At 43.7% G+C, this 20,687-nt stretch overlaps 1 protein-coding gene across 8 annotated transcripts in view; it reads left to right on the top strand.

The window, feature by feature from the left end:
• LOC111961547 (guanine nucleotide exchange factor VAV2-like) overlaps positions 1-14,467 on the top strand; it is a 228,801-nt gene extending 214,334 nt beyond the window's left edge. The window contains exons 11-28 of one of the 8 annotated variants that reach the window (XM_070441944.1): positions 2,236-2,304; positions 2,573-2,659; positions 3,472-3,560; positions 3,684-3,816; positions 5,221-5,330; positions 5,437-5,538; positions 7,119-7,207; positions 7,395-7,408; positions 7,605-7,626; positions 7,948-8,075; positions 8,216-8,287; positions 8,373-8,437; positions 9,115-9,231; positions 9,741-9,828; positions 9,926-10,052; positions 10,920-11,009; positions 11,960-12,114; positions 12,428-14,467. In XM_070441944.1, coding sequence (XP_070298045.1) covers positions 2,236-2,304; positions 2,573-2,659; positions 3,472-3,560; positions 3,684-3,816; positions 5,221-5,330; positions 5,437-5,538; positions 7,119-7,207; positions 7,395-7,408; positions 7,605-7,626; positions 7,948-8,075; positions 8,216-8,287; positions 8,373-8,437; positions 9,115-9,231; positions 9,741-9,828; positions 9,926-10,052; positions 10,920-11,009; positions 11,960-12,114; positions 12,428-12,475 — 1,605 coding nt within the window. In that variant the 3' untranslated portion in view covers positions 12,476-14,467. Of the gene's footprint in view, positions 1-2,235; positions 2,305-2,572; positions 2,660-3,471; positions 3,561-3,683; positions 3,817-5,220; positions 5,331-5,436; positions 5,539-7,118; positions 7,208-7,394; positions 7,409-7,604; positions 7,627-7,947; positions 8,076-8,215; positions 8,288-8,372; positions 8,438-9,114; positions 9,232-9,740; positions 9,829-9,925; positions 10,068-10,919; positions 11,010-11,959; positions 12,115-12,427 lie in introns of all 8 variants that reach the window. The other 7 variants (XM_070441941.1, XM_070441955.1, XM_070441942.1 and 4 more) reach the window with 7 other exon arrangements.
• The last annotated feature ends 6,220 nt before the right edge of the window (positions 14,468-20,687 follow it).

The raw sequence follows: 20,687 nt of genomic DNA, 5'->3' as shown, positions 1-20,687 counted from the left end.
GTTACCCCACTCTTCCACCAATGCACCTGCAAGATCCTGGACATTTCTCACCCTCCGATCCAACAGGTCCCAGACGTGCTCAATGGGATTGAGATCCGGGCTCTTTGCTGCCAATGGCAGAACACTGACATTCCTGTTTTGCAGGAAATCATGCACAGAACGAGCAGTATGGCTGGTGGCATTGTCATGTTGGAGGGTCATGTCAGGATGAGCCTGCAGGAAGGGTACCACATGACGGAGGAGGATGTCTTCCCTGTAACGCACAGCGTTGAGATTGCCTGCAATGACAACAAGCTCAGTCCGATGATGCTGTGACACACCGCCCCAGACCATGACGGACCCTTCACCTCCAAATCGATCCCGCTCCAGAGTACAGGCATCGGTGTAACGCTCATTCCTTTGACGATAAACACAAATCCGACCATCACCCCTGGTGAGACAAAACCGCGACTCGTCAGTGAAGAGCACTTTTTGCCAGTCCTGTCTGGTCCAGCGACGGTGGGTTTGTGCCCATAGGCGACGTTGTTGCTGGTGATGTCTGGTGAGGACCTGCCTTACAACAGGCCTACAAGCCTCTCTCAGCCTATTGCGAACAGTCTGAGCAATGATGGAGGGATTGTGCATTCCTGGTGTAACTCGGGCAGTTGTTGTTGCCATCCTGTATCTGTCCCGCAGGTGTGATGTTCAGATGTACCGATCCTGTGCAGGTGTTGTTACACGTGTTCTGCCACTGCGAGGACGATCAGCTGTCCGTCCTGTCTCCCTGTAGTGCTGTTTTAGGCGTCTCACAGAACGGACATTGCAATTTATTGCCCTGGCCACATCTGCAGTCCTCATGACTCCTTGCAGCATGCCTAAGGCACGTTCACGCAGATGAGCAGGGACCCTGTGTTTCTTTCTTTTGGTGTTTTTCAGAGTCAATAGAAATGCCTCTTAATTGCCTACCGTCTGTAAGCTGTTAGTGTCTTAATGACCGTTCCACAGGTGCACTCAGTACACATCTTGGTGTCCCTCTGTTTCCCCCTCATCCCATTCCTCTACAAGGCCCTGTGTCTCTGGGTCCCTATGCCCACCCACATGGATTAAACATGCAGACTGTGTGGCCGGTACACACAGAGACCCAACGGAGCCTTCTTCCAGGAACCCATAGTAGTCACGTTAGTAAAAACAAGCTGGTCAGGCTGTCTGATTCAAAACACAATGAATTAACTAGTCAGCTCAATAATGAATGAGGTGGGTTTAGACGGTGATGTGGGTATGGAGATATTAGAGGTGAGCAGAGTGCATGGCAGGTGATGATGGTTGGACTGCAGTGAGTGGTTTTTCAACTCAGACTGGAATGACTGACTGACTGACTGGCTGAATGGCCTGCAGGACTTGAAGAGAAGAGAAACTGTGTTCAAATCAGCCATGCTGTAATCGTATTACATGCAGCCCATTTCACTGCTTCCCATAGCTTTGTGGTAAAGGATTAATATGCTGTGGCCTCAGGGCGTTCAACTGCTGTTTAATGGGCTGTGTGGTGTGTGTGTGTTGTGTGTGTGTGTGTGTTGTGTGTGTGTGTGTGTGTGTTGTGCTGTGGGGTGTGTGTGTGTGTGTGTGTGTGTGTGTATACGTGTATGTGTGTGTAAGCTTTAGCATCTTAACTTCATGACCTGGGTGTTGCAGATTCCACTGTGATGAAGACATATCTGGTCTTTGTCAGAATTACACAGTACACAGCTTATACTGTAGCAAATCATTCTGTCTTCAATGAAGCAGCCAGCAGGCCTCAACTCACCAACAGACTCATCTTACACCATCACTCTCATATTATCTCCCCACGCTCCTAAAAACTGCTGAAGCATGAAGTCCAGCTGAATGTGTCAGTTGTAAGATCACATGCTGTGTATGTACATATGTTCCACTAGTGCCGTGCCTCTGAGAGGCAGAGAGAATAGATGTGTACTGGCCTAAAATAACCCTCATTGTTTGCAGCAGCATTCATATTTTTTTGAAAAACGCACAGATTTTCTCATAAAGTATTCACTGTATTTATGCAGTAAAACACATTTTGAGGTGACGATGTTTAGTGAGAGTTCCTACAAGTTACATGAGTGTAACTTACAGGGAGTTGATCTGTTTCTCTCCGCGGTCTGTGGCTGTCATACTGAGTTATGTCAATGTTTTGTGGAGTCTGTGGTGTATTTTGGTGTATAGTGTGCTCCACTGATGGAATGTAACATTCTCTTACAGGAGCTGGTGAGTCATTCAACTGACCGACCTGAGAGACAACAGCTCAAGGAGGCGTTGGAGGCCATGCAGGTGTGTGTGTGTGTGTGTGTGTGTGTGTGTGTGTGTGTGTGTGTGTGTGTGTGTGGGTGTGTGTGTGTGTGTGTGTGTGTGTGTGTGTGTGTGTGTGCACGTTTGTGACGTTATTCCGGATATGATCATTGATGACATTTTTCTATTCATTCAGAAGAATGCTAGGGAGCATAGGGAAAAAAGTTCTATTGTAGCTCTAACTCGGGCAAGATATAATAGATGTTGTTCAGATGTACTGGTGTAAAGAAATGCATCTCTGTCTCTGAAGGACCTGGCTATGTACATCAATGAAGTGAAGAGAGACAATGAAACCTTGAAGAAGATTAGTGAATTCCAGAACTCCATCGAAAACCTTGTAAGTAACTCTGATTGCTGTAAATGACTTTTCTACAATCGGCACTGATGTTTCATCGATAAGGAATTTTTAACCCTTTTGAGATTTATTGAGCATCAAATGCCCGTCCCTCTGGCCCCAACACGTTCCTCAACATCTCTCGGTTGACAGCCTGGAACATTTCTTCTCTCTCTCTCTCTCTCTCTCTCTGCTTACCTCATCCCTCGCTTTACCTGTCCCACTCATCTGCAATTATCATGTCTCTAATAAATCATTTATTCTCCCAGAGCGTGAGCAGACAGGGTTTTTAAGTCTCCACGAATCCCAAACTAAAGTGTGTCGCACAAGGCAGTGTTAAGTCGAACAGCAGCTGGCTTTTAATGGCCTTAATATGTGTTTTAAGTGAAGCCTTAGGGATAGAGAGCCACAGGCTGCTACTTCAGATATGTCTGTACGTCTGTATGCCCATTGTATCCCGGACAAGATATAACTGTCAGATCTAATGACACATTCTGAAGGGGGTCATACGGTCAGAGGTGAAATACTCATGAATGTCAATGTTATGGTAGCAGAATTAAATGACACTCACATTTCCCATTTGGACATCTTGATGTTTAATATATCATAAGTCAGTTCAGTGCCTTGGGCGATGGCAAACTTAATTCAATGAGATTTAACCAGGTTAGATGAATAATTAATGACATTGAGTAAAGTAGACAACAGTGTGCTGCTCTCATCCATACCTACTGTTTATACTACCTCTCTTATTTACCACTGGGGAAACCAGAGATGTACAGCATTAGATTAACACTGGCATGTGTATGTGGCCTAAGCAGCAGGTCAAACTGGAGGAGTATGGCAGACCAAAGATAGATGGAGAGCTCAAGGTGTCATCCATAGTCAACCGAACAAAGCAGGACCGGTGAGTAGTCAAGCTTCGCTATGAAAGCCAGACTTACTGAATGTGTGGTACTCGAATGAGGTCATAAACAGACTTAGTAATGGAGAACAGCTCTAACAGGTGTTTTACGCTTCTTTTCCCAAGGTACATATTCCTGTTTGATAAAGTGGTCATAGTGTGCAAGCGGAAAGGCTACTGCTATGAACTGAAGGAGATCATTGAGCTGCAGTCGTACAAAATGTCTGACGACCCCATGAACAACAGGGACATGAAGAAGGTAGGCAGCAGCGTTGAGCACTTTAAAACGAGGGACGCACAATTTCCTTCAACAGCCTGCTGAAGGGACACGCTCAGCCCAGGTTCTGCAATATCTTAGCAAAGTTTACAAATGGTGTCCTTGAGGTAGAATTGCGGTGACGGTAATTTCAGATAAGCGAGCTCATGTGTAATGCATTAAAGTGTCAGATCTGTATGCATTGTGCAAGCCTATGCTCTGAAGAACATGTAAATGAAATGAAGGTAATTTATAATACTGCCGTGTGCATTTTCCACCAATCTAACCATTCTTTTGAATCTGCATGTGTGGTCGTGTGCATGTGTAACTGGGTCTTCTCTGGTGTGTTTCTCTTTGCATGCATACCAGTCCAGTGGAAAAATGGTAAGCTGAAGCAACCCTTAACTCATCTTCTCATAGCAGCCAGTGTGTGTGTGTGTGTGTGTGTGTGTGTGTGTGTTGGGTCTCATGCTATGATTGCATGTGCACCCACTGGCTATGTGATTCTCTTAACTTTTTGTCAGATGCATTGCCATGAGTGAACACTGTCTCTTGGTTAGCTCCAAAGGGAATGTGTAGGTTATAAAAATTACATTTTATTAGTATACATCATTGTGTAGGTGAAGTTGTTACAACCCTCCCAATTGTCCATCCCCCACCCAGTGGTGTAAGGTAAAAATAATTTGAGGGATCCCGAGTGGCGCAGCGGTCTCAGACACTGCATCTCAGTGCAAGAGGTGTCACTGCAGTCCCTGGTTCAAATCCAGGCTGCATCACATCCGACTGTGATTGGGAGTCCCATAGGGCGACGCACAATTGGCACAGCGTCGTCCGGGTTTGGCCGGGGTAGGCCGTCATTATAAATAATAATTTGTTCTTAACTGACTTGCCTAGTGAAATAAAGGTTACATTTTTAAAAATCCTGAAGAAAATAATGTACTTTATACTCCATACATTTTCCCTGACTTCCAAATGTACTTGTTAAATTTTGAATGGCTAGCAGAACAGGAAAATGGTCCAATTCACACAGTTATCAAGAGAACATTCCTGGTCATCCTTACTGCCTCTGGCGGACTTACTAAACACACGTGCTTTCTTTGTAAATTATTCAATTAAAAAACTAAAAAATTGTGCCATCTGGTTTGCTTAATATAAGGTATTTGAAATGATTTATACTTTTGGTATTCAAGTATATTTAAAACCAAATACTTCAAGACATTTACTCAAGTAGTATTTTACTGGGTGACTGTCACTTTTACTTGAGTCATTTTCTATTAAGGTGTCTTTACTTTTACTCAAGTATGAAAATTGGTTACTTTTTCCACCACTGCTCTCCTCCACTCTCTCCATCAATGCCTCTGTTTCTTTCTTTCCTCCATCGCTTCCTCATCCTCTCTTTCTCTGCAGTGGTCCTATGGCTTCTACCTGATCCACCTGCAAGGGAAGCAGGGTTTCCAGTTCTTTTGTAAAACAGAGGACACCAAGAGGAAATGGATGGAGCAGTTTGAGATGGCCATGTGAGTACAGTAGTAGGTCTACTGTAGCAATATACATCACCGTGGATCTTTTAGATGAATCAGATCCATTTCAAACTCGCTATGTATATTTCCTCCAATCCTGAAGGTCAAACATCAAGCCGGAGAAAGCCACGGCCAATCAGCACAACTTCCAGATGCACACGTTTGAGAAGGACACCAACTGCCGAGCCTGCAAGATGCTGCTGAGGTGAGACTTGGAAAAAGCCTCAGGGACTCCTCCTATGTACCTGTACCTGTACACCTACATCAGATCGTTCACGTGGCCTTATCATGCTCTTTGTTGACGGAAGACATCACTGTTTTTCAATGTGATGTTAGTGGTACTTACTGATGCTACACACTTAATGTGTTATGCAGTCTTTTGATGCTGCCTGCCTCAATAAACTCCCTGAATGACAAATCAGTCAGCCTTTGCGTCTGTTTGATTTGACTCACAGCTAAAACATGCAGGTACACTTTTCCAAAGCCAACCATTACAGTAGGCCTGCGTCTAGGTTGACAATGTGAGGACATTTGGAGACGAAGGACACACACACCTGTTTAGGCGAGGTGCTGGCTAGCGGAGTGGAACACTTGGAAAAGAAAAGGAGAGCCACACACTCTAGGAGCTCAGGTGCAATAATGTAATAACCTAATAACCAGCGTTTCGACAGACAAGCTGTCTTCATCAGCGACAATGTGAGTGCAGCTCTAGAACTACGCTGTGAAGCGCACCACTACCACTCCTGACCTCTGTTACAGTGGCTGTCTACACTCTATACTTGATGCAATGTATTGACCCAAAAACGGCATAGTAGTGGCGCTGACCTACATTCCCTCCCCGTCTTGTGGAAGGGACCAGTGTGCTGCTACCACTAGCTGCTAATTGTATAATTGCATCAGTAGCACCAGTGTATCAGCCTGTGATGTATGGTGTTGGCTATTGGACATGGCAGTGTATACACTGTATTTTACACAGCGTAAGAAGTAATCCACTTAAAAAAGAGTGGACTGCTTACGGTGGATGTAGTAACAGAACATTGAATTCATGTCTATTTAGCCAAGGCTTTTATTCGGTTAACACAAATACAGTGTGGAGCCACACAGGAATCAAACCTGAAGCTTTTGGAACAACAGTGTATACTAGGAAAGTACTAGCACAGAATCACATACGATGCATGTTGTGTATTCTATTCAGAGTGGTGTTAAGATAATAACCTGTCCTAGCTGGTCAGGGTTAGGAATGATCCTGTCTCCTCCTCTCTCTCTCTATGTATCTCACTCTCTCTATCTCTCTCTCTCTGTGTATCTCACTCTTTCTATCTCTCTCTCTCTGTGTATCTCACTCTATCGCTCTCTCTGTGTATCTCACTCACACTCTTTCTATCTCTCTCTGTATCTCACTCTCTCTATCTCTCTCTGTGTATCTCACTCTCACTCTTTCTATCTCTCTCTATCTCTCTCTCTCTGTGTATCTCACTATATATCTCTCTCTCTCTCTCTGTATCTCTCACTCTGTGTATTTCACTCTCTATCTCTCTCTCTGTGTATCTCACTCTCTCTATCTCTCTCTGTGTATCTCACGCTATCTCTCTTCTCCTCTCTCTCTCTCTCTCTCTCTGTACCTCTCTCTCTCTCTGTGTATTTCACTCTCTCTATCTCTCTCTCTCTGTATCTCACTCTCTATCTCTCTCTGTGTATCTCACGCTATCGCTCTCTCTCTCTCTCTGTATCTCACTCTCTCTCTCTCTCTCTGTATCTCACTCTCTCTACCTCTCTCTCTCCCAGGGGGATATTCTACCAGGGGTACTACTGTTCCCATTGTGGGACTGGAGCGCACAAAGAGTGTCTAGAGTGCATCTCCATCTGTAAAATAAGTAGGTTTCTCCTCCCTCTGCTTAACGCTTATTCATTACAGTGGTACTACAGAGATATAAGAGGAACTTAAAGTGAAGTGTTACTGACCAGTCTCCCTAGATACAGACAGTTCTATGGGACATGCATAACTAGTGAGTTGTACCATTTAGGTGACCATCTGCTCTTTCTCTCTCACATTTTTTTCAGATCCACTCGACACAGTGAGTGTTTCACCCTCCCTTAGACATTCAGATGTATCACCTTTTGAAGAATGAAATGTATTGTTTTATGAATTAATGAGCATTTTGTTGCTGTATTGATAACTGATTGATTCATCTGTTTGGTTGTGTAGAACATTAATACTATTAGAGCTCCCTGATCTTGACACTGTTGCTGTGTTTATCCTTCCCCTTTCAGGAACCTGGACTACCGCCATCAGGTAGGAATGCTGTTCGCACAGGAAATCATATAGCACAGTGTAATTAATGTTATTCAGTCAGGAATGCATACAATGTACAGTAGACGTTGATAAAGATTGCTCTCAAACTGTCAAACTAACTTGAAGTTGGCTGGAATGTGGAGTAACGCTACAGCTCTCTGCTACCATCTAGTGGAAGACTACAATGCAAGAGCTGATTGAGTATACTAACACAAGTGATGGAAGTGTTGAAATGTTATATGGAGAATTCTGTGTAGTCTTAATAGCCCAAGTGAAGAGTGTTCAGTTTATCTAACTGTATGCTCTTTATCCTGGCTTCAGGTCCTAAGATGGTGGCAGTGAGGAATTATCACGGGACGCCTGTTCCTCCGGGGAAGTCTCCACTCTCCTTCCACACAGGCGACTTCATCGAGCTCCTGAAGGGGGAACCTGACACCACCTGGTGGGAGGTAAAATCACTCCCTGACCCCTATAAATACTGACTATAGGTTACACATACACATTGTGATGAGCATGCCCAATGTGCTCCTACATCCAGCCATAGCAACACAGTTGTTGTATATCGACACCTAGTGTCTCTCTCTCCCAGGGAAAGCTTATCCAAACCCAGAAGAGTGGCTTCTTTCCTAACAACTGTGTAAAGCCTTGTTTGGACCCCAAGGTAAAGGACCCCTCACATACACATTCACTCACTCATGACTCCATTTATGAAATCTCTAATGCTGATTTTGTGGTTGTCACCACAGCCTTTGTTCCAGTCCTTCCCCAGCCGGCAGGCCTCAAGGGAAACAGACTACTATGCATACCCATGGTACGACCCTTCACAGACATTTCAAAAGTTGTGATATTCAGTCTAGTTTGCAAGTACCCCTCTCCTCATTTCTCTGCAGTAAATACATTGTATTACTGTGGTATTACTATGTTAGGACAGTGTATTACTGTGTTAGGACAGTGTATTACTATGTTAGGACAGCGTATTACTATGTTAGGACAGCGTATTACTATGTTAGGACAGCGTATTTACTATGTTAGGACAGCGTATTACTATGTTAGGACAGCGTATTACTATGTTAGGACAGCATATTACTATGTTAGGACAGCGTATTACTATGTTAGGACAGCGTATTACTATGTTAGGACAGCGTATTACTATGTTAGGACAGTGTATTAATACGTTAAAACAGCGTATTACAATGTTAGGGCAGCGCATTACTATGTTAGGACAGCGTATCACTATGTTAGGACAGCGTATTACTATGTTAGGACAGCGTATCACTATGTTAGGACAGTGTATTACAGTGTATTACTACGTTAGGACAGTGTATTACTATGTTAGGACAGTGTATTACTATGTTAGGACAGTGTATTACTATGTTAGGACAGCATATTACTATGTTAGGGCAGCGTATTACTATGTTGGGACAGCGTATTACTATGTAATTTCTAAAGTCCATCAGTGACCTGTGTTCCCCCTCAACGTCCTGTCAGGTTTGCTGGCAACATGGAGCGGACACAGGCTGACAACCTGTTGAAGTCCCACAGCAGTGGGACATACCTGATCAGAGAAAGGACTGCTGAGGCAGAGAGGTTCGCAATCAGCATCAAGTTAGTGTTTATCCTAATTTACCCTAGCAAAGAAAAATCACAGAAGACTTATCTTTCTCAGTAACACTAACAAAGCCCGCATTCCTTCGCATACTTTATAGTGAAAGCCACATTCATATCGAAATGGATATTTGTTGTGTACATTACCAGGAAGTTGTCATACAGTTTGTGATGCGATTGGAGTGAGTTAGACCATGCCCTGTGGACATGTGCAATTGTGTATGGCTCCACGTGCATCTGAGTGACTGGCTGCAACTGTAGCGAGGAGAGGGGAAATGACAATTTATTTTGTAGAGATTTTTATTAAGTAAACTATATTAGGCTTACACACAGTAATAATGAAAAGCTCCACACATGACATATTTCAAACCCAGAACTTCACTCCCATTCCTACCGGGAGCTGCAAGACCCACTGTTTCCTGTTCCCGTGTCAACCTCTAATGCCCACGCTGTCAGCTCCCACCTCTGTGATTCTTCTGCGGTCACTGCAGTACTTTTGTCTCCAATAGGTTCAATGATGAAGTAAAGCACATTAAAGTCATTGAGAAAGACAGCTGGATCCACATCACTGAGGCTAAGAAGTTTGAGAGTCTACTGGTAAGAGAGCTTTCATCAATCAGTCATGTAATGTCACATACTATTTGTAATGCTTATATGGTCAATTAATTTCTTTCTCTTGTGTTCTGTCTGACAGGAGTTGGTGGAGTACTATCAGTCTCATTCGCTGAAGGAGAGTTTCAAGCTGCTAGACACGACATTACGATATCCCTACAAATCTAGAGAACGGGGGCCGGCGTCGCGGGCCAGCACCCGCTCTCCAGGTGAGCCCATCCCTGGTGAGACTCCCTCCTCTCTCTTCCTCTTCTGTCTGCCAATACCACAGATGCACACATAGGAGACATTCAGTCAATCCATGCCTTCATCCAGAGTCTTCACTGCACAGAGTTAACTGAGAGGGGCAGGCTGCTGGTTTGTTTCTCCACCCGCCTCTCTCCTCCCAGAACAGGAAACACCCAGCCAGGCCAGTCATCCTGCAAGGTTCAGTCCCTCCCAGAGTCACCACCTCCCCTGACCCATGCAGCCAGCCAGAGGGAGGAAGGCTGGGGCTCCTGGCAGCTGTCTCAGGCCCTGGGCTGGCTGGCTGGGTGTCGGGCCAGCTGAATGGGCTTTGTTGAACACCCTCAATAATTAGATGTATAATAAATGATTCTGCCCTGCTCTCTGCTCTGGCCAGACTCCCACACTGATCTGCCTTTGTTTGCTCCCTCTCCAGCCAGGCCCAATTGGCACCAACAACACATTTTTCCCCCTCCATTTTTCTTGTCAGCGTGTGGAAATGGATTGGAGACAATGGGCTTGTTGATCTGTGTGTGTGGGTTGGAGGGGTTGGAAGGGAGTGGAGTCTAGGGGAGAGAACAAGAGGATACAGCGCCTCTGGCGGATTGGACATTTGTCATGGTTGGTTTTTCAGTGTGTGAGGCATGGGTATAGAATGGGAGTAGTGTTTTTGTCTCTTGATTTAGGCTTGTTTTTCCATGGGGGACAAAGCCCTATGGTATGTGTTGGCCACCTTGATCTCTGGCCAGCCATTGCATGCTCCCTAATGAGTTTTCTCTTTTCTTTTATTTCTTCTCTCTTTCTTTCTTTTCTCCTCTTTCCCCTTTTCCCTCTTTCATTGACTGTCTCAGCAGCCATTGGTGCTTCCTACAACTTCTCCTTCCTCAGTCCTCAGGGTCTCAACTTCTCCTCCTCTCAGAGCTCAGCCCCCTTCTGGTCAGGTACTCTCTCCTCCTTCTCTTCAAGTCTTCTTCTTCTTCCCTCTGAACTCTAGCAAGCAAGCCACCTCTCCTCTCCTCTCACATCCATTTTCCTCCCATATTCTTTCGTAGCTGTCAAAGGTTCTCCTCTCAGTTGTCATGTGTCATGACTGTAAAAGCATGAGGTTTTCACCCATTACATTGATAGGAGCATATATTGAGTGTGCGACTTTCTTTCTTAGTTTTTTTGTGTCGTTGATGTGCCATCATTGAAAAGGCATTGAATTAACAGCAGAGAACATTGCAGAGGCCCAACTTACTGTACGTACAGAGACTGGGTAACCTATAGTTTGATTACATGGACAGACTCTTCCTTTGTTGCAGGTCTATGGGATGGGGTAATAGAATGTATAGATCATGTATTTAACAGAGATCCTAATGATTATTGTATGATATTGATATTATCAACAGAGCAGATAAAAAGAGATGAAGAAAAAGACAGGTTTGTGTCTCTTTGCTGGAATATTTTGCCTTAGTTGTCATGGTGATGCCTTGAGGGCGTACAGGAGTGTGTGACTTTCTTTCTTTCTTTTATTGTGTCATCGATGTGACATCATTAGGTAGAGCATTGAATTAACTAATTTATTTAGAATATAAAACTTAAACAACAGGGTCAAGTGGTAAAGAACCCATCTTAAGTTTCAAGTTTTAATGTCACGTGCACAAGTACAGTGAAATACCTTTCTTGCAAGCTCCAAACCCAACAATGCAATGTAGCACGAAAAATAACACAAGGTCGAACAAAAACACACAATAAATGAAATAAAAAATAAGGAAAAATCCTCATGCACAATCCTCTCCTCCAACCCTAATCTCCACTACTGTCTGTAAATGTTCTGCATTGTTACCTGTGGAACACCAATGTGTCTCTCTGCACTGTTATCCCACTGACTCTGATGTCATTGCTGCAGTGTTCACACCGAGGGTGGTCAGCACAGCGGTGGCCAGGTACAATTTTGCAGCACGGGACATGAGGGAGCTGTCACTCAGAGAAGGAGACATTGTCAAGATCTACAGCAAGATCGGAGGAGACCAGGGCTGGTGGAAGGGAGAGGCCAATGGCAGGGTGAGTGAGAACCAAAATAGCAGGGGCTTAAGAAATGGTATTCATGTTATTACAATGTTGTTACAATAATAATTGCTGTGTGGTTACACAGGTAAGAGAGCAATGTAATGTAAAGTGTAACCTCAAAGTGAAGTCTGCAATGTTAACGCCTAATTCATCATTTGCCTCACTGAAATCTAGAAGCCTTTCTTTAGGCTACAGTATTAGATCATTTTTATTTTTTATTTTTGTACTATTTACCCTTTTTTTATACCCAATTTCGTGGTTTTTGACAGGTTTCTGTTCTCATTGCTGTGTGTGTCTGACATTTTAGATTGGCTGGTTTCCTTCAACATATGTTGACGAAGAAGGAGTTCAGTGAGGTTCTGATGTCACCACGGCTCCAATCCAATCACATCACACCTCGCTCCACAGTCCTCAGAAAGGACTAGTTGGTTTCCAGGGAAACACCATGTGGAATACTTTTTGCTGGATACTGATTTTGCAGTGAACAACGTTTCTATTCCGGTTTTCTTCCTACGCGTATGCATCGGCTTTGCTTATGTTGTTTTTTTGTAAGATCTTGTCCTGTTTGATCTCTGTGAGGAAAAACTGGATTCCAGTCTGTCTGCCTCTGGTTGTTCTGAGGGGGCTGACATGAACTGAGAAACATTACAGAGACTGGGGAACCTATAGTTTTATTACATGGATAGATCCGCCTTTGTTGCAGGTCTATGGGAGGGGGTAATATAATGTATAGATAATTTATTTAACAGAGATGCTAACGATTAATGTGTGAAATGGATATTAGCAACACAGCAGATAAAAAGAGATGAAGAAAAATACAGATTTGTGTCTCTTTGCTGGAAGATTTTGCCTTAGTTGTCATGGTGATGCCTTGAGGGCGTACAAGAGAGGTGGAAGGAGAAACGCCAGGATTAGTTTGTCTTGCACACACAGACACACTCACTTGCCCTGACCACTATAACATTATGGTGCCTTTGAAGTGTGGTTAATACTCACAGGATTCGTCAGTTATGGTCCATGGACCACCGCCAGCTTACAGTCGAGCTCTACCCATCCAACCTCTACTGCAGAGTGCACTATGGATGGAGAAGAAGAAGGAAGGGGGAGATGCAACATTTGGGACACAGCTCCAGTCCTTAACCCTCTGTTCATTCATTCAACCCCCTGTTCAACGGAAGACAGACAGACAGTGCCCTCAGAAGCATTGCACTGGAGTTGGGGAACTGTTCCTGACGCAGCCGGAAAAGAACAGTGACTCACCGAGGGGTGTAATGGCCGGCAGAATGGGTGTACAGATAGAAGGTTCACATCAGTCTCAGCACTTTAAGTCTATGGGTTCTCCTCACAATCAACAGGGGGCAAAAAAGGGAAATGTAAGTCAGTCCAACACTCACCTAATGCACTGAAAATCTATCTTGGTGTTCAACATTTCTGTTGGTTTTATTTTGTAAAAGACCAAAATTTACTTGCTAAAAACTGGACCAACCGTAATTATTTTAACGCCAAATGCAACTTATTTTTTATTATTATTTACGCATGAACTTCAACCTAGAGATTTTTATTATCAGTTTGTTTGTACCTTGCCTTATTTACAGATGGACACATGGTCCTGGGATTTTAGGAAGTTTAAAATGTTGAAAATTCTCTGAATTTTCTTTTTGGTGCTGTGGTGTCTGGTGAAGTAATATGGCAGCTCCATGAATTACTCAGAATCAAAAAGTCAACATCATTATGATGATCTACCTGAAAATAATATGATGTCACAATATAAATATATTGAATGCAGTCATACACTTTCTAGCTCCAAGGGGAAACAGTGCACCAGGTTTAATCTAGCCTACAGTGCAGAAAGCCACACTGGATCATTGACTGACCACATCCATGTAATCAGATATTGAAGATAAAGATGGCTGCCATATTCTCTGGTTTCCTATCCCATCCCAGATCAGTTGTCAACCCCAAGTACCCACAATAATCGACTGACCAGATGATTCAAACAGTGACATTGGCTGAAAAACTAAGACTGATGTGGTGGAAGAGGAAAGAGTACTGTAGCTTTCTGATCGTATGTGACTATGTTGTGTGTATTCCCACTACTCCCAAACATAACTCCTGACACCTAGGATAGAAAGGGTTGATTTTGGGGGGAGTACATGTTGGCTAAGGGGGGGAATACTTAGTCGCTGTTTGTGTAGTGGAGAAAACTCATTGCATGTGGTTATAGATATTTCAACTCCTATCAGTACATCCTCAAAAAATAACTTAATAGTGTACATTTTTCTTTGAATGGTTGAGTATTTCCAAAATGTGGTCTATCATGAAATAAATATTTCTCTTTTTGCCTACATTTGATGTTACTGTTTCTATTTATGGAATTGTTTTATGAGTTGCTTAATCTTTTATTGATATGTTTTCTAACAAAGCCTTACAAAGCCCTGTAAAATACCTAATACTTTTGAATGTAAGGTGAACAAGATGGAGGCGACAAACATGGTCGCCCTGTTACTAGCTCCTAGACAACTTTGCAGTATTTTTCTTGATGTTGTTGTTATTTCGTACATTATTTGCTCAGAACGTTACTTATTAGATTGGCGGTCACTCACCAGCATTTCGACCAGAAATTTGACTTTCCTGAATCTGATCCTTTTGTTAGAATTTTTGTTTGAACTGAAGGCAATTTTATTCATCCCAGCGGCTGCTCCAAGACGCTGATGCCGGTGAAGAGGAATAAGGTCTGGTCTCCTAGTCAGACTCCGGAGGCTTGCATACCTCCACCACTTCCAAGTACTCCCTAACCTTCAGTCCCTGGACAATAAAGTAGACAAGATCAGGGCGAGGATCTCTGTCTAGAGAGATATCAGGGACCGTAACATACACTGTTTTACGAAATCATGGCTCTCTCCGGATATACTGTCCCCATCCATTCAGCAAGCGGGGTTCTCCATCCATTGTGTGGACAGGAAGAAAGAATAAAGGATAATAAACAACACATCTCCCATGCTACTCGCGCATCGAGATCACTGGACCATTGCTACACTCACTTCCGGGAAGACTACTAGGCCCTCCACCACCCTCACTTTGGAAAATCAGATTGCATCCATTTTGCTCCTCCCCTCCTATAAGCAAACACTTAAACATGATCTACCCGTGGTAAGGACTTTTCAACGTTGGTCTAACCAATCGGAATCTATGCTTCAAGATTGTTTTGATCACGCGGACTTTAAATGTTCCGGGTTGCCTCTGAGAATAGTATTGACATAGAGGATGCATAGACGATGTTATTCCCACTGTGACAATGACAATTTATAGTTTTTGACTGTATGTTTTAATTTATTAAAAAAAAAAAAAAAAAAAGGAAAAGATATACTTACAAAGCATGTAGAGGTCTGTAATTTTTATCATAGGTACACTTCAACTGTGAGAGACGGAATCTAAAACAAAAATCCAGAAAATCACATTGTATGATTTTGAAGTAATTAATTTGCATGTCTTGAGATGTTGCTTCGATATATCCACATAATTTCCCTTCTCATGATGCCATCTGTTTTGTGAAGTGCACCAGTCCCTCCTGTAGCAAAGCACCGCCACAACATGATGCTGCCACCCCCGTGCTTCACGGTTGGGATGATGTTCTTCGGCTTGCAAGCCTCCCCCTTTTTCCTCCAAACATAACGATGGTAATTATGGCCAAACAGTTCTATTTTTGTTTCATCAGACCAGAGGACATTTCTCCAAAAAGTACGATCTTTGTCCCCATGTGCAGTTGCAAATCGAAGTCTAGTTTTTTTATGGCGGTTTTGGAGCAGTGGCTTCTTCCTTGCTGAGCGGCCTTTCAGGTTATGTCAATATAGGACTCGTTTTACTGTGGATATAGATCCTTTGCTGTTGTTCTGGGATTGATTTGCACTTTTCGCACCAAAGTACGTTCATCTCTAGGAGACAGAACGCGTCTCCTTCCTGAGCGGTATGACGGCTGCGTGGTCCCATGGTGTTTATACTTGCGTACTATTGTTTGTACAGATGAATGTGGTACCTTCAGGTGTTTGGGAATTGCTCCCAAGGATGAACCAGACTTGTGGAGGTCTACAATTTTTTTTCTGAGGTCTTGGCTGATTTCTTTAGATTTTCCCATGATTTCAAGCAAAGAGGCACTGAGTTTGAAGGTAGGCCTTGAAATACATCCACAGGTACACCTCCAGTTGACTCAAATTATGTCAATTAGCCTATCAGAAGCTTCTAAACCCATGACATTTTCAGGAATTTTCTAAGCTGTTTATAGGCACAGTCAACTTAGTGTATGTAAACTTCTGACCCACTGGAATTGTGATACAGTGAATTATAAGTGAAATAATCTGTCTGTAAACAATTGTTGGAAAAATTACTTGTTTCATGCGCAAAGTAGATGTCCTAACCGATATGCCAAAACTATAGTTTGTTAACAAGACATTTGTGGAGTGGTTGAAAAATGAGTTTTAATGACTCCAACCTAAGTGTATGTAAACTTCCGACTACAACTGTATATATACACTACCGTTCAAAAGTTTGAGGTCACTTAGAAATGTCCTTGTTTTTGAAAGAAAAGCCAATTCTTTGTCCATTAAAATAACATCAAATTAATCAGAATACAGTGTAGACATTGCTAATGTTGTAAATGACTGTAGCTAGAAAGGGCTGATTTTATTTATGGAATATCTACATAGGCGTAGAGGCCCATTATCAGCAACCATCACTCCTGTGTTCCAATGGCACGTTGTGTTAGCTAATCCAAGTTTATAATTTTAAAGGCTAATTGATCATTAGAAAACCCTTTTGCAATTATGTTAGCACAGCTGAAAACTGTTGTTCTGATTAAAGAAGCAATAAAACTGGCCTTCTTTAGACTAGTTGAGTATCTGGAGCATCAGCATTTGTGGGTTCGATTACAGGCTCATAATGTCCAGAAACAAATAACTTTCTTCTGAAACTCGTCAGTCTATTCTTGTTCTAAGAAATTAAGGCTATTACATGCAAGAAATTGCCAAGAAACTGAAGATCTCGTACAACGCTGTGTACTACTCCCTTCACAGAACAGCGCAAACTGTCTCTAACCAGAATAGAAAGAGGAGTGGGAGGCCCCGGTGCACAACTGAGCAAGAGGACAAGTACATTAGAGTGTCTAGTTTGAGAAACAGATGCCTCACAAGTCCTCAACTGGCAGCTTCATTAAAAAAGTACCCGCAAAACACCAGTCTTAACGTCAACAGTGAAGAGGCAACTCTTCGCCTCTTTACTGTGACCACAAACTTTAGAAAGGTAGTGTATATATAAAAAATATAGAACTTATCCAAACCAAAACCATGGATAGCTAGCAGCATTTGCGCTAAACTGAAAGTGCGAACCACCGTATTTCACCACGGAAAGGTGACTGGAAACATGGACGTGTACAAACAGACCAGCTATGCCCTCCGTAAGGCAATCAAAGAGGCAAAACAACAGTACAGGGACAAGTTAAACACCTTCTTCGCCCACTACGAGGAAACACAGAGCCGCCGATGCAGGCCACCACCACTCACAAGCTCTCGTTTTCCGTGGCCGACATGAATAAGATATTTAAGCTTGTTAACCCTTGCAAGGATGTTGGCCCTGACAGCATCCCAAGCTGTGTCCTCAGCGCATGTGCAGACCAGTTGGCTGGAGTATTTACGGACATATTCAATCTTTCCCTATCCCAGTCTGTTGTCCTCACTTGCATCAACATGTCCACCACTGTTCCTGTACCCAAGAAAATTAAGGTAACTGAACTAAATTACTATCGCCCCCGTAGCACTCACTTCTGTCATCATGAAGTGCTTTGAGAGGCTAGTTAAGTATTATACCACCTCCACCTTACCCACCTCCATGGATGACGCAATTGACATCTCACTGCACACTGCCCTATCCCATCTGAACAAGAAGAATACTTATGTAAAAATGCTGCTCATTGACTACAGCTGAGTCTTCAACACCATAGTGCCCTCCAAGCTCATCAATAAGCTTGGGGCCCTGGGTCTGAACCCCGCCCTGTGCAACTGGATATTGGACATCCTGACGGGCCGCCCCCAGGTGGTGAAGGTAGGCAACAATACCTCCACCACGCTGATCCTCAACACAGGGGCCCCACAAGGGTGCGTGCTTAGCATCCTCCTGTACTCCCTGTTCAGCCATGACTGCGTGGCCATGCACGTCTCCAACTCAATCATCAAGTTTTCTGATGACACAACTGTGGTAGGTAAGACAGACTACAGGGAGGAGATGAGGGCCCTGGCAGAGTGGTGCCAGGAAAATAACCTCTCCCTTAACATCAACAAAACGAAGGAGTTGATTGTGGACTTCAGGAGACAGCAGAGGGAGCACGCCTCCATCCACATTGATGGGGCCGGCAGTGGAGATGGTGAAAAGAATCAAGTTCCTCTGATCAATGACAACCTGAAATGTTCCATCCACACAGACAAGTGTGGTGAAGAAAGTGCAACAGTGCGTCTACAACCTCAGGAGGCTGAAGAAATTTGGCTTGGCCCCTAAGACCCTCACAAACTTCTACAGATGCACCATTGAGAGCATTGTGTCGGGCTGTATCACCGTCTGGTACAGCAATTGCACCATCCGCAACCGCAGGGCTAGGGCTTACCGGGGCTTACCACACCAAGGACCTCAGTCACCTGAGCCACGGCCTGTTCACCTTACCACCCTCTAGAAGGCAGTTACTGTTACTAGCCGGCTATCACCTGATACTCTACCCTGCACCTTAGAGACTGCTGCCCTCTGTACATAGTCATTGACACTGGTCAATTTAATAATAATGTTCACATACTGTTTTACCCACTTCATATGTGTATACCGCATTCTAGTCCAGGCTCATCCTATATAACTACCGCTGTACATACCTTTCCTATTCAAATACAGTCCATACTGTCTATACACACCATTATATACATATGCACAAATCAGAGGGAAAGGTGATGTCTTATAGGCTCCATCTTGTGGACATCTGATGACACAACAACTGCTGAGCAGCTGTTAGCATTGAACGTGAGAATACAACATCTGGGTCACTGGCGTAGCACCAGCAACACGTCATAAACCATTAAAGAAATGTTTAGAATTATAGTAAATTCGCTCTAAAACTGCAACATTTTCTCTCAGCCTCATCAAATCAAATCAAATTGTATTGGTCACATACACATGGTTAGCAGATGTTAATGCGAGTGTAGCGAAATGCTTGTGCTTCTAGTTCCAAAAGTGCAATAATATATAACAAGTAATCTAACAATTCCACAACAACTACCTAATACACACAAATCTAAAGGGATGGAATAAGAATATGTACATATAAATATATGGATGAGCGACGACCGCCCGGTATAGGCAAGATGCAATAGATGGTATAAAATACATTATATACATATGAGATGAGTAATGTAAGATATATAAACATTATTAAAGTGGCATTATTAAAGTGACTAGTGATCCATTTATTGAAGTGGCCAATGATTTTGAGTCTGTATGTAGGCAGCAGCCTCTCTGTGTTAGTGATTTAACAGTCTGATGGCCTTGAGATAGAAGCTGTTTTTCAGTCTCTCGGTCCCAACTTTGATGCACCTGTACTAACCTCGCCTTCTAGATGGTAGCTGGGTGAACAGGCAGTAGCTTGGGTGGTTGTTGTCCTTTATGATCTTTTTGGTTTTCCATCGTGACATCGGGTGCTGTAGGTGTCCTGGAGGGCAGGTAGTTTTCCCCTGGTGATGCATTGTGCAGACCGCACCACCATCTGGAGAGCCTTGCGGTTGTGGGCGGTGGAGTTGCCGTACCAGGCGGTGATACATCCCGACAGGATGCTCTCAATTATGCGTCTGTAAAAGTTTGTGAGGGTTGTAGGTGACAAGCCAAATTTCTTCAGCCTCCTGAGGTTGAAGAGGTGCTGTTGCGCCGCCTTCACCACACTGTCTGTGTGGGTGGACCATTTCAGTTTGTCCGTGATGTGTACGCCGAGAAACTTAAAACTTTCCACCTTCTCCACTGCTGTCCTGTCGATGTGGATAGGGGGGTGCTCCCTCTGCTGTTTCCTGAAGTCCACGATCATCTCCTTTGTTTTGTTGGCATTGAGAGGTTGTTTTCATGACACCTCCTCCCTGTAGGCTGTCTCGTCGTTGTTGGTAATTTAGCCCACTACTGTTGTGTTGTTTGCAAACTTGATGATTGAGTTGAAGGCCTGCATGGCCACGCAGTCATGGGTGAACAGGGAGTACAGGAGGGGGCTGAGCATGCACCCCTGCAGGGCCCCAGTGTTGAGGATCAGCGAAGTGGAGCTGTTGTTTCCTACCTTCACCACCTGAGGGCGGCCCGTCAGAAAGTCCAGGACCCAATTAATGATGAGCTTGGAGGGAACTATGGTGTTGAATGCTGAGCTGTAGTCAATGAACAGCATTCTTACATAGGCATTCCTCTTGTCCAGATGGGATAGGGCAGTGGGCAGTGTGATGGCGATTGCATCGTAAATTGAGTGGGTCTAGGGTGACAGGTAAGGTGGAGGTGATATGATCGTTGACTAG

Source organism: Salvelinus sp. IW2-2015, linkage group LG4q.1:29 (genome assembly GCF_002910315.2).
Source record: "Salvelinus sp. IW2-2015 linkage group LG4q.1:29, ASM291031v2, whole genome shotgun sequence".
In the NCBI taxonomy this organism is placed as follows: domain Eukaryota; kingdom Metazoa; phylum Chordata; class Actinopteri; order Salmoniformes; family Salmonidae; genus Salvelinus; species Salvelinus sp. IW2-2015.
Note: the sequence above shows the minus strand (reverse complement) of the source record. Positions and strands in the feature narration are given on the sequence as shown.